The 17,822-nt window shown below is 33.9% G+C and overlaps 1 protein-coding gene across 2 annotated transcripts; it reads right to left on the minus strand.

Moving 5' to 3' along the window:
- Nucleotides 1-348: 348 nt before the first annotated feature.
- Nucleotides 349-8,286, minus strand: LOC128555725 (pancreatic triacylglycerol lipase-like). Of its 2 annotated transcripts, none has more exons than XM_053538996.1 (7): nucleotides 8,150-8,286; nucleotides 5,032-5,126; nucleotides 4,187-4,461; nucleotides 2,999-3,230; nucleotides 2,419-2,526; nucleotides 1,724-1,843; nucleotides 349-1,206 (listed from the first exon to the last, which is right to left on the minus strand). In XM_053538996.1, exons 2-7 carry the CDS (start codon nucleotides 5,087-5,089, stop codon nucleotides 953-955), a joined length of 1,047 nt encoding a protein of 348 aa, XP_053394971.1. In that variant the 5' UTR covers nucleotides 5,090-5,126; nucleotides 8,150-8,286; the 3' UTR covers nucleotides 349-952. The 2 variants fall into 2 exon arrangements, with proteins under 2 accessions (XP_053394971.1, XP_053394970.1); XM_053538995.1 differs by lacking the exon at nucleotides 8,150-8,286 and adding an exon at nucleotides 5,934-6,047.
- Between the last annotated feature and the right edge of the window lie 9,536 nt (nucleotides 8,287-17,822).

Below are 17,822 nucleotides of genomic sequence, written 5' to 3' on the forward strand. Positions count from 1 at the left end.
GATCCCACATACGTACACTATTAAACCTGTAATCAATATTCATTTATATTGATTATTATTCACAAAGCATGAATATACTGATAAATTAAAAGTTTTAAAAATATAAATAAAGGCAAACTTGTGACACTATAATTCGATATTCCATTTAAGATCTGTCAGCTGGTATTGACAGAGCGCGTAATGTGGTTACACTGTGTCAGAATGTTTAGGTGGCCATTTATTTTTGTTTCTAGTCGCATTGGAGTTTAGTGCAATTAGATTTATCCCCCTCCCTTCTTTTTATATGATGGTGTGACATTAAATAGATGTAAAAGATACATTTAATAAAAGGTAAGAAATGACAACCCATTGTTTATTTGCATAATTTAATTTCATTATTAAGACACAAGGTAAATACATTCATTTGCTGAAAAAATGTCAAACAATATGACGTCATAACTTGAATTGCAACTCAATCGATCTCAAATCATTTTTGACTGACATCATATCCTCCGCTTAATTTACTGATCTACAACTGTAATTACCAAGGAAATGTTTCTTAAATTGTAAGATGATTTCTAAGTTTCCTATGTCGACAGTCCATCAGACAGTTTCTAGCGAATTAGTTACTTATTCCATATTCAGTTTTTGTACAACCAATGCATACTTTAGCCAGACTGTACTGTAACAGGTTACACGTGTTTCCTTTTGGCAGAGAAGTTTGTTTATATATATGTATTCTATCGAATATTTTCTAGCGAATATCGAGGGTTAAATAAACAGTAACCTGTTCAACATCTGTTTATTCATTCTTGGGTTTTTAGTTAGATTATACTGTAGCAGGGTTCTGTTGAAAAATGCGTTTAATATGTTCCAGGTAAGCCTTAGTTTTGCACATTACTAAGATAATTTTACCACGAATGAAATTAAGGAATATAGAATAAGTAACTAACTTGGCGCTACTAAAACATTTTTATCCATCATAAGAGTTGTCAATTATACAATAAGGTTCGACTGAATTTGTTTGTAAGTAGAATTGTCCCGGATTCATTGAAGAGCTTGCATGAAATCCCATCCGGTGACATCCGGTGCCACAAGAATTGCACGAACTTGACGTGGTCAAGTCGGGACATGGGTATCCGTTAAATAGGCACATGGTGTTTATTGATTCGATGAAAAACTCCACTGAACGTTGATGGCTGCAAAACAGGTCATCAATCGCACCCTCTGAAAATACATTTAAAAGTGTGTGTAATTCTATTACACATTATCACAAACGAAACGAGATAATTGTCTTGTTAAGTAAAAATCTTACAACCCCCCCCCCCCCCCCCCCCCCCCCCCCCCCCGCCCCCTTATACATTGCTTTGTCTGAAAAACTAGGAAAATTGTATAAGAAAACATTAGTATGTGAACTGACATTTTGCTTACTGATTTTGAACCATTCACCCTCCACGGTGCTAAAACGTGTCGAATGTATGTGCATTGTGCTATAATAATCATTTGAGGATTGTTTGATTAGAAATAAATGTAATGTAGTATATATTGGTAATTTTCACTCCAAAAAAAGTTTGATAAAATACAGTCTTTCTGTCCTTTGATCTGATTGTACAACCAGAACTTTAAACCAACGTGACTGATAGTTGTGTTTCATATAGATCGTTGCATTCGGTCAAACATTTGTCTTAATAGTACAAAATGGGCTTGTTTAACAAAAATAGAAGAAGATATTAATGTTACGTACGCAAATCCGCGTCGTTTAACAGGTCAGTAACTATATCAGAGAATTCTGGACATCCGGGTTGTGCTTTCCCTCCATTTGGATAGAAATCCACTGTGCCAACCGACTTCTTAATGCCTAAACCTGTTGCAAAATATAGAAACATAAATTCATTACTTTTTATCCTTCTGATATCAGATTTCTTTTCTATTGGCTATTATCTTGAAATAATTGATATTTGTCTCTTTTTATCTCACTGATGCCACAAACCACCAAAACTAGATTTTTATCACTTTTCCCATTTTTCTATTCCGGTGTCCTTTGTTCCAATTATGACTTATTAAAATTGACAAATTTACCTCCATTTAATAACAAATAATTTTGACTTATTTCAGGGATACAAATTGGCGTTGCTTGTTGAACAAGTAGTGTATATGGCAAACTTTAAATTCCGGTATAACGTTGCCAATTATTCTTTATGTTAAGTAGCCAGCCTGTTCGTTTGGCAATAAAATCTGTAAAAAGATCCTTTGGAAGCAAGAAGGCAACCAAGAAGAATAATAGCAGACTCCGTTTGATTTTACGTATGTTCATGAGGGGTAATGAAATGTGCAACACCGCTCACGCCGACTTAAGCGGAACTTTATTCAACATATGTTAAATGGACTCCATGATCCCAAAGGACCAGAAAATATAACAACACTGTATCCAACACTTACCTAGAAGTTTACCGTTCGTATGGATGACGTCTACAAAACTTGCATCAGTTGGGTCCAAACGAACAATCGGGCGAGCAAACTGAAATGCTGGGCCAGCTGGGTCAAGCCCTGGAAGTAAGAGTTATTTCTTTTTAAAAGAACTGGTCCAGTTCTCAGACTAAATTGTTACTTTTAATTACTTATGATAGTGTTTTTACAGAGTTCTCAATTGGTCTCGAAGACAGCAAGTACATGTACTATGAACGGAACTAAGTATCCCTTTGAGTTGAGTGTTACACGCTGCAGGCCGAGAGACCATCTAGCTTACCAAACTGTTTAAAAATGTGTTTTATTCAGGATTTATGGACTGAATGTTGAATGAAAACGTACAACGAAGGAAAATCGTTAATGTTAATCTATGTACACGGTTTCATGTGATAGGCTAGTGGTAAATCTACAGCTATACAGTTTACATAGTTTTCATAGTTTCTAAATACACGCAGTGTTCTTTTTCAGTACATTTTTGATCACATTTTTTTTCCTAAGAATCTGGTAAAATCAGTTCGTTTAGCAAGATGTTCGTAAAAGTATCAATAAATACCTGATATTCTGCTAATATTTTCAAAGTTCTCGCCGGCGTATCCGGCTACATGTGCACCAAGACCGTACCCAATTATGTGCATGTTAGTAGGGTCGATGCCGTTTTCATCTCTCAATGTTTTAAGAAGCTGCGCCACTACCGCTCCTACAACTCTTGTATTAGCAACCGATTGCAGATATTTAGGCTCTACTGTGCCGTTACTCCAATCAACGACAATGACGTAATAGTCACCCTGGAATTATTGTGATAGTACATATTAGTATTAAACTATCTATCACCATTCCATATGAAAGTCTTTTACACAAAGACATAAGAAAAAGTAAGGATCTTAACTGATGCTTTGTGCAGAGGAAAACAGTTCGGACGAACCTAAATGCCGTCAACTGCCGTACCTACAAAAATGTATACAGAGTCGATGAGGTGTAAAAACAATACTGAAGTTGCTGGGACAAAATGGTTAAAGCATAAATTGGCGTATTTATCTGAAACAGTTGCAGACAAATCATTTTAACATATGAAAATAGTTTTCTATCAGCATCAACAATTTTAGGCTATTCTTTGAATATTCAAAGTATTCCGATAAGGACCTTTTCGATGTTCATATCATTTTTTGACTAAAGTTTGGAAGAATTATCATTTCACTAAAACAGTCCTTGTGAAACGGGTAAGCTGCTTTTTCGACAAAAAGTAAAAAACGTATGCGAGCCCAGTTAATTGTCATACAGGTAGGTTCGCTAACGCGGAATTACAAAAAAAAAAAAAACAAAAAAAAACTTCCTTTTATTGTAGAAACTATAGTACCTGGATTGCGAGAAGACTGAACTCAATCCTGAAAAACTGTAAAAACAAGTGTTGGACTCGCACATATTTTTCTCACTGAGTCCGGCTAATTTTCGAGGTTTCAGGGTATTTTTGTAATCCTATAGAATAAAACTTCAGTGTTGTTCTATTTTTTGGCCCTGATCATACAGTTGTATACTCTAGTAATAGAATTACGCTTAAGCCGGTGCTAGGGGGACGTGAGTGAGGTTGTACAGTCCATTACATGGAGTCTGCTTGGTTGCTTCTACGTTCAAAAGGGCTTTCGTGTTGTTTTTATTCATATGTGAAAATTAAATACTTATATATCAGAAATATATACAACGTGCCGTAAACGTTTTATAGTAATTGTGTCCGGAATTAACTCACATTTTCCAGTAATTCAGCGACCATGTCCTTAACCCATTGCTTTTGTGCAGACTCGGTGTACGCGTGAATTATCAGTTTAATAGGCTTGAGCTCGGTTAGGGTTGATGGCACGAGTTCCACATAGTCCGTTGGTGAAGTCCGAGTGAAAAGGAAGAACTTAGTATCAATCACTTCAGGTGACTCTGGCAACTTCCCCAACGCGTTTGTAAACGGGTACCGGTTATTGAAACATCCCAGTGTTCCATAACATACTTCTGATTTGTCATAGAACCAGCCTGAAAAAAAATCAGTAAAAACACTGTGGAGAGCGCAAGAATTATGAGTGAAGTGTCTTGTTATCTAAGGCATCGGCAGTCATAGAAAAAGCGTTGTCATCTTTCACCCTCATCCCAACAAAATCGGAAACTCTTCATAGAAAACACGCCAGAAACTGATCTGAGTTGTACAAATGTAGCTCCGAGGATTGCAGAGTTACTCAGAAACTAGTACAATTAGAACTACACATGAATAGAACCAAACCTTAAACATTGCATCGCGGTTTATTAGTATCCATGTAGATAAAAGACTACTTTGGCGTGTTCGAAGTGAGTGAAGGCAGTGACGTATGTAAACAATATGGTTAATGAACCAATATATTTTTTGACAATTTGAATGAAATAGCTGTGTATAGTTTTGATTAAGGAAACACAATTCGGGCTGTAGATATTTCCAGCGAATAACCTGTAAATTCTATTGACATTGCAATATAATATAAAAAAATACCGAAATACTCGAATGAAAACAGTTTTTTTTCTATTTGCACTACTTCTGCTGTCGCTTAAACGTTAAGGGACTCTACAACTTACCCTCTGCTAATGAAAAGACGAGACAAAAGACAGTGAACCATAAAACCATTGAATCCATTGCTTGCTCCGCGTAGATCTCTTAATATGTCGGTTTCCTAAAAAATAACATATCACTCATATATTACAAAATAATAATAATAATTACGAATGAATAAATGAATGATTATGATGACCATGATAACACATTTACATAATTATGGTCAATACAGTACAAAGATTTTATTCACGTTCTATGGATCATGATCTTGAGAAACGTATTTATAATAAACTTTATAATAAACTAGTCCTTTAATTTGATAGTAATTTAGCAGCATAAAGAAGTTTAAGCAGTGTGTTGCATTTTGAACAGAAAAAAACTTGAATAAATAAATAAATAATAATAATAATAAAAACAATACTTCTTATCTAGGCATATCAGAAGTTATATAAAAGAATTTACAAGTGGTTTAGATGAAAACTATTTCTTATACCATTATACAAAATGTGTGTGTGTGAAAGAGAGAGAGACTTGAATTTTTTTAGTGAAGGCCCTGCATAATTATCAGTGATATCCTTTTAATTATCCATTTATATCAGATTTCATATTCAGATTACACTTTATTTAAATCTTTTTGTGTTTCAATATATTAATTCATCTATTTTTTTTATCAAACCTACAAAATGAAGTTTTGAAAATATAAGATTTTATAAACGATTAAATCCAAAGTTGTAAAGAAAGAGTAATGATTATCTATCGATAAACTCAAATAAAAACCAACGTTGATTATGAATAAAATATAAATAAAATAAATAAATAAATAAAATACTACTAATAATAATAAATATAGAAAAGGTTTAATTTGAAGACCACCATTGCTACAATAATATTAAGTTAAGTTTGTTTCAATGTTAATAGAACTAACCTTAGCCTTCCGCGCAGAATATCCGCCACTTAAATGAAATTCCTTAAAACAAGTTTACTTTCGAAGAATAATATAAGAAATAATATTAAAGTCTTACTTTTGGAGTTATTATACTATAATAAGCCAGTTGTACAACAACGTCCAATAAATTGCGACTTTAAAATTGCCAGACAGAAAAAAATATTTTTTTGGTGGCACATGGTATTGATAGAATTCTTTGCACGTGTTGCTTGCAGTTTAAAAACTTGACATGTCATCGAATAACAAATTTTGAAGAAAAAAGATATTCGCCTCGCCTGGGACTCGAACTCGCCACGTACTCGTGTAACATGCAACGTGAAATAATGATAAAACCAGATATTTTAGCCTGGGGTCTCTATGCTGAAACATAACTAAATTTTAATTCCATATCAAAATTTGAGTTTCGCCAAAATATTTCCAACTAATTTCTTACAGGTTAGCTAAAACAAATGAAAATTCCAAACGAATTGGTCCCAACTAGGTCACATCAAAGCATTTTTTAAAATTTACATTAAAACGCAATAAAATGTGTTTTTCCAATATAAATATATAGATACCTTTGGCGTGATATGGATCGTGCAGAGTCGGGAGGGAGGGGGGAGAGCGGGGGGTGGGGGGTCTAGGTGGGGGCGGCAGCCAGCTAAACATTACCATATTTTCCATGCAAATTTTTGAACAAAAGGAAATACTAAGAAAAATCATATTATGCGGTAAAAGTTAGGGACATATGCTGGGCCCTAGCCTAGGTATTCATCTGAAATAGCCTAGGTATCCGTCTGAAATAGCCTAGATATCCGTCTGAAATCATACGGAGCTCTGCTTAACACTTTTTAGCTTCAGTAATAAATGTTTTCATTCACACCTTTCAGGTCGGAAGACGCGCAGCATTTCTTTTTCCTTGTTAATACATCTTGCTTTCGTTCTTTGACTGGAGTACAATATAGAGGAGTCATAACTGCAATTGACTTATCTGTACAATTCATTTTCATCTCTTTTGATAAATTGCCATCTATCGTTCAATTACTTGAATATATCTAAAATTTTAATATATGAATTTGGCAAAATTTTGTTAATATTTTAGATTTCAAAAAATTTATTTTCTATTTTTCAATTAAAGAAAGAAAACTTTGAAAATATATTAATTTTCATCTATACATCTATTGTAATGATCAATTTTAAACACGAGTAATAAATTGATCAACAGCTGCAACAAAATACATCGCTTTTTGTAGGAGCCGCGCCATGAGAAAATCAACATAGTGTCTTTGCGACCAGAATGGATCAAGACCAGCCTGCGCATCCGCGCAATCTGTTCGGGATCCATGTCGATCGCTAACGGATTTTCTGATTGCAAGAGGTCTGGACGGACAAACGAATCGATGCCAGCGACCTTAACGCATTTTTTTCAACATGCGGGTTCGGTGATTTTCTTGCCTTTGAAAATTATAAAACCCAGTTTGGCGGCCAGCATCTAAATGAATATTTTCGAGTCAATTTTTGAAATTGACCAGCAAGATAGCACTATTACTCAGGTTTAAAAACTCAGTTGTATAACCTCGGTATTAATTGAATTTTGTGCCATCTTTATGCCAATTTTCAATGCGTTTGTACTAAATTTGCAAATTAAATTGTGATAAAACGTTTTTATTTAATGAAAACTATCTGTGTTATACATAGATTTATTGAAATGTCTTACACACAGATAATGGTAGAACAACGTGCATGTTAAGTTTCTCTTGCAAAATGAAAATAATTTATTCTAGAGTTGTAACACGTGCCATATCAACTTTAAGCTAAAACTTATTAAGAAAAACAGAAAAAAGGAAAAACACAAATATGAAAAACAATGAAAAAAAAAACGGAGTAATGATTAACCATTGGTAAACTTAAAAGAGATAGAAAGAAAAAGAAAAAATATGTTTCTCTGTTGAAACGTGAAGATACGGGATACAAAAAAAAATAATAGAAAAACAGGTAAAATGAAAGGAAAGAGAGAAACTTCACTTCTTTTTACCGAAATGTGTTTAGATATTTATTAAAGTTTGTTTCTTATTGAAAGTAATAGCATATAGAACTAACCTTCTTCATCCAGCATAGAATACCTAACACTTAAAGTCAAATTCCTTATAACAAAATTATTGTAAGATATCAATTCTGAAAACACAATATATGATAACATAAATTCATAATTTTACCTTAAACTTTCTCAAACAACTACACTGACAGCAAGTAACCAAATGAATTGCGAAGTTAACACCAGACGAAACGTAAGAACGTGTTTGGTAACATATTTTGTTGTTTGTTTATTTACCATGTGTTGCTTGCAATTTACATTTTGAATGACAGTCATAACGATAAGTTTCAAATGAAAATTATTCTCTTTAAAAGAAAACTTTCCTCCTCGCCTTGGACTCGAACTTGCTACCTTTAAAATCAGATCATAACCTGCAATTCAAAATACACAAGCAAACATTTGCTTGAGGTTAATCAATTTGCTTAAGGTTAATCATGGCAGCAGTTCAACTCTATGTCTAAATTTTCGCCAAAAATACCGAATTTGATAGAGACAACTTCAAGTGGGTCATCACTGTGTGCGATTTATATTAACGGGGAATCTAATTCTGTGTTCTGAAAACATGCAGTTATAATTAGACTTTTCACAAAAAAAGTAAAATCAAATAAAATGCAGTTCTTCCTAACATTTTGCACTTTTAGTGATAAAATGTATTTGTTCTGTAAGTAAAGGTGTTCACCCCTTCTGTTAATTGTTATTTTCATTTTAATGATAAATCAGCGAATTAATCTTGCTACCTATTTAATTGTCAATGTTTCAATTTTTTTTTTACCATCTATGATCCTAAACATTAATTTTCTGACAAGACTGTCTAAAACATAAATTACTGTACAATCATATAACAATTTTACAAATGTAAAGAAGTTTAGGCCAGACTTTTTTTTTTATTTTAGAGCTTTCATTGATATAAGAAAACTTGTGAAAATAAAATTTTCAGGTATACATCTATCGTATTGACCAGTTTTATGCATGTGTCATATATTAATCAACAGATGCATCATTCACAAATAAATTGCTTTTTAAATAATGATACTATTTAGATAGATCGATGATGAGCAACCTCGTGCTGCAAGTGAATCGAACCCATGACCTCTACATTTGTAGTCTTCAGTCTTGTTTGGTTTCCGGTTCATAACTCTTATCATTCAGCATCGTATTTAAGTCTTATTAACACTTTAAACACAACTAAAGCAACTGGTGTTGATGGTATAGGACCTCGTGTTATAAAATTGTCCTCTGACTACTTAATAAATTGTATAACCAGTTTAATAAATAAATGTATTGACCAGAGTGTTTTCCCAGAAAAACTTAAGAAAGCCTGTGTACTACCTTTACATAAAACTGGCCCTCTAGACGACCCAAATAATTATAGACCTATTTCTATTTTACCGACTTTATCAAAAATATTTGAAAGGCATGTTGCTTTACAATTACAAAACTTTTTTCAGTCAACTGATATTTTGCATGCGGCTCAGTCAGGTTTCAGAAAAAACCACTCGTGTCACACTGCCTTAATTCACCTTGTAAATAAATGGTTGAAAGAAATAGATTCGGGTAATGTAGTCGGCAGTCTTTTTCTTGACTTCCGTAAAGCATTTGATTTGGTTGATCACGAAATTTTGCTTCAAAAATTGAAATTGTACCATTTTTCTCCCTCCTCTGTTGGCTGGTTTCGATCTTATCTTTCAAATAGAACGCAGTCTGTTAAATTAAATACTAGTGTTTCTAATGAATCATTCATAAAAACAGGAGTGCCTCAAGGTTCAATTTTAGGCCCTTTATTGTTTCTCTTATACGTTAACGATTTGCCTTTACATTTGAAAAATTCTAACCTTGACATGTATGCTGATGATTCAACTTTGTATGTGGCTGATCGGTCAGTTTCTCTTATTGAGACAAATTTACAGTCTGACTTACATATCATAGATAAATGGTGCGCTGCGAACAATATGGTACTTAATCCTGTAAAAACTACTTCGATGCTGATAGGTTCCCAGTATAAAATAAGACATTCTGCCTCTCTGAATCTAACAGTGAATAACTGTCGTATAAATTTTGTCACAAATCAAAAAGTTTTAGGTGTACATATCGATCAGCATTTAAAATGGGATGTTCACACAGAAAATGTCTGCAAAAAATTATCTAACAAATTTACACTTCTACGAAAGATCTCAAAATTTCTTACACTAGAAATGAAACAAATGTTTTATAATGCCTACATCATTCCTATTATTGACTACGGTGCGATAATTTGGTGTAATGCTCCCAAAACATACTTTTCAAGAGTATCGGTGTTTCAGAAAAGTATTGCTAGATGGATATTAGCAAAACCTTTGGTATCTTCTTCTGTTGCTATGTTTAAAGAACTGAAATGGCTTTCTGTCGAAAACAGACATAAATTACATATAGCTGTAATGACGTTTAAAGCTCTACATGGTTCAACCCCGGAATATATTACTCAGTTGATTACTGTTTCCGACAACAAGTCATACAACCTAAGATCTAATTCCCAAGGTTTAATTACTCATTTCAGACTCAATTCAGATTATATGAAACAATCTTTTAAATTTTTATCAATGAAAGTGTGGAATTCTATACCAGTTATTATCCGTAATGCAGCGAATGTGAACTCTTTCAAATACAGTTACAAAAAACTTTTATTTGATGAAGTCTGCACTGCATAATCATAATGCTACAGGTGCTCAGATCAAATGTATTTTTACCTTTTGTTGTTGTTGTTTTTTTTTTTATATATTGTATTGTTTTAATATGCATTTTTTTAAAAATACTTTGTACCTTGTTGAAGGCCTCATTGTAAATATGTGATTTCATTTGTGTCTGCTTATGTGACTGCATAATGAGTTTACCTTCGTAAAATAAAGAAATTATTATTATTATTATTATTATTATTATTATTATTACTTTGCATGAGTGTTTTATATAACTGGACAATTTATCTCGCGAAATACCAATGCATTTGGAAGTCAAAAGTCATGTCAAGTGTCCATTACGTGCCAGATCCTTAACTATGCCACCCCAAGTGGTTTTGATAAAGCCTGGCATAGATATCCCCTATAAGACAGTATGACGAGATGACAAAACCCAAGCATGCAATCCCAATGTCAAGGTACATATAGAGGTCAAAGGTGTGAAAGTTTTCTTCCCGTCAGTCTTGTATAAAGGGATTTTAATATAACTTGGCACATGTTTTCAAAAATATTATAATGAACTCCCGCAATTTAAAGCCAAATACTTTAAGGGTTAGTTTCTGTGTCCGATTCTTAATTCTGTCATGATCCAACATTTGAACATTTAGCACGGCTTAGAATATCTTAGATTTTATTTATTTCTTTAAAATCAGAAAACTTGGAATACATTTTCTATTGCAAATCTTTCGTATCAATCAGTTTCATGCATGAGTAATAAACTGATCAATAGCTGCAACATTCAGTAATAAATTTTATGTTATATTATCATTTAGAAAGATCGATGACGAACACTCATGCTGCAAGTGAATCGAACCCACGACCTCTCTAATCTTAATCTTCGACCACGTTTGGTTTCCGGCCCATTCACATGACATTTTAATATTACTTGGCAAGACTGAACAATATCTCGCGAAAACCCAAAGCACTTTGAAGTCAAAGGTATTATACACTGTCTCACTACAGGAGTGCCTTGGCAAAATTTCGATGTGGGGTAGCTCCAGTGAAATTTGGAAGAACCTAAATGTTAATGCAAGAACTTATATTCATTGTAAGAATTAGGTTTCACAAAAGTTCAAGAGGGTGGGAAAGACAGGACACTAGGCCTGGTTTTGTCTTTAAAGGGGGATGTTCATTTCCCAGAGAAACATATAAGCACTTCAGCATGTCAATAATTAATAGTCATCTGCAAATTGGATAGTTAGTTAGTGGTCAGCCAGAAATATTTATCTTGCATATTTATTATCATCTCATGTGTTTTATGGTTTGGCTAGGTGTTATCGGTATTTTCTTTTTTTCAAGATAAAAAAGATTGTGGAAACAATTTAACAATGCTAAGGAAAATGTACGTGGCACAGACTCAGATTTCGTTTGGCTTTTCTCCAGTTATGAAGTAGGTAAATAATACACTGTCGGAACTGCTTTTACATTCCAAAACTGTATCATGTAGATAGTAATAAATTCTCTACTATAAATATCGTCTATGCTATCACATTTTTGAAGAACACCCTCCCTCACCAAAATAAATCAATTGTTCAATGTAAGTAGGCATTTAGGTATTTTGTACAGTGTAACTATTTCTTTCTTTTTGTCCTCAAATTATGTTTGAAGCCAACATGAAATTAAATGAGTATAAGCTGATTAATGTTGTTTACATTATAAGCATTTTGTCTCTTAACCCTTATCCTGCTTAATATCTATAATGGACTGGTCTATTTCTCAGTTTGGGTAGTACTATTTATCATTCAAAGGGGTGTTTACTGAGAATTTATTGACTGAAAATCGAACAGTGCTGACCAAGATCAGCCTACAAGGTCTGTACTGGTCGAAAAGGCAGAATCACTTGCCGCTAGCAGGTTAATGCGCGTTGAAGCAATGCATTATTGTATGTTAACTTAACTATTCAGAATACCCATACGCAACAGTTCAATAAAAAGTGTGTTTTTTTTAAATGGTTGTCTAGCCTTTTCTGCAGCAGCACAACAAACTGAACAAACAGAATCATCTGAACATATGTCTGTACAACGATGCTTCAGACGAAGTTATCCATCAAACAGTTGTTTAAATATTTTTTTCTATTTTTAGCTCTGGTAGCACATAAAATAAATCAAGCACACCATTTTAACATGACAGAGAAAGCCCTTTTTAGTTTTTGTTTCTATGTTTAGCTCGGGAGCCCCTAATGTCAGTCAAGTAGAATAATTTGAAAAAGATAATTTACATCCCCCGCCAACAAAGTTGTTTTTGTGATTTTTTTTAAACATATAATTTCAAGATAACCACAAGTTATGTATAATAGAACTGTGCCATGGTTTGTTCCTACATTTAACCAAACTTAAGGGCAGTAACTCTGCAGTAACTGAAAGATGTACATGCATTGCTGCAGTGATCTGTATTTAAAAACAATCTATAAAGATCAATGATCGTCAGATTACTTTGTAATGTAGGAAAACTTTTGACTGGGTCAGAGGGGATGGTATTTTATGTGACTAATGGTCATTGACTAATCAATAATTATGCAAGGTTTGGTGATTTTAGCTAAAAAAACTTTTTGAATTATAAGAATTTGCATTTTCGGACAGATGTACTGACAAAAAGCCTGTACCCCGCAGTGCATAATTTTAACTGAAATTGATTTTGTTACCACATGCCTGTTTCTTTCAAGAACTTAACATAACGACTGTAGAACCCAACAATACATTGACTTGACTGAAGAAAATATAACGAGCACACAGCATAACACTTCAATAAAAAACTGAACACATTTGAATTTCAACCCAACATATTGTGTTTCGGACTAAGCAGAACGAAATTTTAACCAGGCATATCAGTCATTCTAAACATAAGAGAGTCTAGACGGTATTAAATCTACACAAATGTGGCCCAAAGTGTAATTAATACTTGAATGGAATTACATAAAATTCATCAATTCAAAGGTTACAACTGTATGGAAGCAACTTCCAGCATTGAAATCGCCTAATCTAGTTACTGTACCATAAATACACTTTTTATGCAACTTCATGATGCTCAAGGCAAATGAGGATCGCAGCGGTTAATTTATCTCTTACTCAGATATCGCCGTAAGAGTTCTCTCTCTTTTCCAGATAACAAGTCAGGGCTATACAAAATCTTTGAAAGCAATTGTCCTGCATGACAAGCTGCTTGGCATTTTCAGTCATCCTACTGTGAAATTGTACTTGCCCTGCAAACTACTTAGGACGAACTATCTCCTCAGTTTTTAAGATAGTACATAATGAAATGTTGTCATGAACTATAAAGCATCTGAAAAGGGTTAAAATGATTTTAAACAGGCATTGTAACAAACAAATTAATGCCGCTCGCAAAAGTTTTTTTCGGCATAAGCAAATACATGTGCAGAGTTTGATTTAGTTCTATTATGTGAAACTCGATGAAATAGCAGAAATACCAACTTTTGATTTCTCTGTGCATGACTCCGCTGAAAATGATATTTTCTTTTATAAAAATGCTTAGATTTCAAATTTTTACTAGTTATTGTACTCTACTGAAACACATGGTAGGAGTATGGAAATTTTGAAAATGTTAAAAATGGCATCATATCTGAGGACAAATAAAACCGAAACAGGCCTAGCGTCTTTAACTTCTGTTTTTCAATGGTGGAGATACCTTCCCATTTTTTTGTTAGGGCACCAGTTTTGCAGTGCAAGTACTGCAGTTCCAATCAACTGAATCCTATTTCTATGGTATTCATGTTTTATAAATTATGAATTTACATAAAGTCCAGCCCAGTATTTGCTTGGTATGGCTTGCAAGTTCCATGTGTTATGACTCCGCAAACTTGAGGGGTAGCAGGGAAGGAAATGTCTCTCAAATCACTTACTAGTTCTTCAGGCACAAACAGTACCAAGGTAGAACCCACAATGATTTACTAGTTATCTAGACGACCTGTACTTCCTTGAATAAAAGAATTTGACATGCAGAATCATGTACCAACAGTTGCTTGTAATAAGTCAATAAGAGGGTCATGATGGATCATGACCCTATATTTCTCACCTGAAAGTAGCTGCATTTTTCACTGTTCTTCAAAGGCCATTATTTAAGCATAATTTACACAAGTTTGGTAAAGGACCGCTAGATAATGTTACATACCAATATCAAAGCCCTATGCCCAAAGATTTTCGAAGTTTTTCCCTATATAACAATTTGACCCCCTCTGCGGGGCCATATTTGACCCTAGGGGAACAATATGAGCAATCTTGGTAGAGGACCACAAGATGATGCTAGGTACCAGATAGCAAAGACCTAGGACCTATAGTTTTTGACAAAAAGATTTTTAATGTTTTTCCTTGTGGAGCTTTGAACGGAATTCAGTTCTTTAAATAACTTTTCAATACCATCTAATGACCATCCCTGCCAAGTTTCATTGAAATTGGACCGGTGATTTTGGAGATGTTGTTTAAAAGAAAATGTGTACGGACATACGACGGAAAATCACTGACCACAATAGTGTACTTTGTACTCAGGTTAGCCAATAACCTTTTAAACCTCTTGGCCACGGCAGCCCAAAAGCAACTTTACCCAGAGAAGTTTTACACTAAAACAGGAACACATCTTTCAGAGTATGGCAACAATTTATTGACTCAAGATACAATATATGTCAACCGCTCATTCTGTCATAATTATGATCGTTCCAACAAACTTTGGCTATCCTGAAAATGAATAAAATCACAAAAATCAATGAATATTCAATATGATTAATACAATCACTGACATAAGCCATGTTACAATGTACCTTGAAGTTAAAAAATAAAAAGATCAAGGAATACTTAATACCGGAAAAGCTTAATTCAAGAAGGCTGTGCGACTGATGCTACAATTAGGAAGAAAAATTCGTTTATGAGTGAAAATGCTTAAATTGAATCCAAGAGGCATCAAAATATTTACTAAAAAGGCTATCATTAAAAAATATTTGTTCGCGGAAACATGACCTACCCGATCGCTGAAACAAGACTTTTTTCTAGCCAGTCAGATGATTTTTATCCATATATGCCCATATGCAAAATAAAATCCCTTCCTACTTACCTACCCACCCTCACAAAAAACTTTGGGTCGCGTTACTGCAAACAAACAATTCTTTAGTCATGGCCTGAACACATCTTCCTTCAGGCTTTACATTTAATTAATCAAATTTATAACTTGTACTACATCTGACGTAAAAACGTTTCATTTGTTTATTAATACCCATTATGTTTAAAACGCTTTTTTTACAGTTTTTTTTTTTTTACTTTAACTGTTTAGGTTTTGAAACTGCCAATTAAGAAACCTTTCTCAGGCCAGGCTTGGCATGAAAATGTTTCAGGGAGTTTCTGACAAGAAGCTTTTTTTGAAATTTAAATACCCCAAAATAGCTTGCCAGAAAATTATATAACTTTCATTATTGACATAAAAATCAATTCGGGTCATCTACAGACACAGGACATTGTCCCAAGAAGACTGCCTTATGTTGATCTAAGCATTCTTCCGGTTTTCACTGGAAACAGTTAATAGACCCAAGGGCATGCCCTCATCCATTTCCTTCTAAATCTATAAAATGAACTTGTACATCTTTCAATTTGGACAGTACCATTAACTGTTAAAAGGGGTGCTTACCAAAAATATACTGACTAATGACAAACAATGATGATCACGATCTACAGTGGTCGCAAAAGCAGAACCAATGATGTCTAGCATGTTTAGGGTTACCAGGCGCTGTAAACAACAGCAGTCATTTTCTGACAGGCAAAAAGCTTAGTGTCTGCAGACCCCAATATTATCTAGGTACAGATCATAAACAGGTTTAAGTCCTAAAAAAATTCACGGATGATTCCCAGTGTATGGAGTCTGATATCTGCTGATCAAAGGCAAACATTTGATTTATTACTCAGGCTGGCCAACCTACATGACATAATGATAGCATACACACTGACGTCCCGATTCAGGTAATATTTTGCCTATTTTCAACATTACTTGACAGGTTTTTATGAAATGTCAGATGTCGTTTCAAGACAGCAAAATGAGTGTTTTTCGTGTAAGTAACATACACACTTAGGCAGTTGAGAAAAGTACATTTTTTCTGTGTGTACGATAGCAGGTTGGCCACCATATGCCACTGAATGTCATAAGCAAAAGCTTTCTCATTCAGATTGTTCTGCCAGTCTTTGAAAATTCTCTCATGAGGCCGTTATTTTAAGGGGACGCATATTGCTACATTCACAGTTCATACAGAAATGCGGAAGGGATGCATATTCAAGAAATCGATGGTGGGAAAATAAAAAACATATTCCTAAACTGATATAATACTGATGGACACCTTTAATATTCAGTATTTTGTGGATAAGGATGTGGTACTATGAATGTAATAGGAAAACAGAGGTCTTTGTGAAAGTACATTCAACACAAAATATTAAGCGTTTGTATAAGGAAAAAACAGGTTTTTTACAATAACAGTGTTCCAAATAATGTTGAAGGGATGAGATTTTCTTTCTAACACACCAGGTTTGCTTAAACATGTAAAAATTTAACGCCACGTCATTTCAGCTCGGCATGGACGCCATATTTCTCATTGTTAAAAAATGTAAACAAAAAAATCAGAGTGGGATTAGCATTGCAAGGGCATAACATGACATTCTACACAATGAACACCTTAGAACAGATATCTAAGATGCTACACAGTTCAGGCGGGTTAAATGCATAATGTCGATCACTTGAAATTCATCTTGAAAAGGTGGTTAATTTTAGTTTATTTACATGGTTTTTATTTTTCCCACGACTTCTCGGCGATTCACTGCAAACGTATTACTGCGCCGGACGAAAGGTAACTCTAATGAACAACGGGAGACAACTTAGGTGTCAACACGTGTACGATTTTAACAAAAAACATGTCGATGATTATAATTTCTTATCAAATAATGAATCCTATTCAGATATTCGTCTTTAATATTAGAAAATTATTAATTTCTGTGGACATTTGTCAAAAAATATTACTTACAGTCGACTACTTTGTGCATCAAACTGGTTTCCGCTTCAGTTGTGAGGCACTTCCGTTATACTTTTTGACAACAATAACAAAAC

This window comes from Mercenaria mercenaria, chromosome 3 (assembly GCF_021730395.1).
Source record: "Mercenaria mercenaria strain notata chromosome 3, MADL_Memer_1, whole genome shotgun sequence".
Lineage (NCBI taxonomy): Eukaryota > Metazoa > Mollusca > Bivalvia > Venerida > Veneridae > Mercenaria > Mercenaria mercenaria.

What these genes read in the sequence shown, in the direction of transcription:
- LOC128555725 (XM_053538996.1), bottom strand. Translation starts at nt 5,089, where the DNA reads ATGGATTCAATGGTTTTATGGTTCACTGTCTTTTGTCTCGTCTTTTCA. An exon ending in CGTCTTTTCATTAGCAGAGG is followed by an intron (nt 4,462 to 5,031) that starts GTAAGTTGTAGA and finishes ATTTTTTTTCAG; the next exon opens with GCTGGTTCTATGACAAATCA. An exon ending in AAATATTAGCAGAATATCAG is followed by an intron (nt 2,527 to 2,998) that starts GTATTTATTGAT and finishes TCTTACTTCCAG; the next exon opens with GGCTTGACCCAGCTGGCCCA.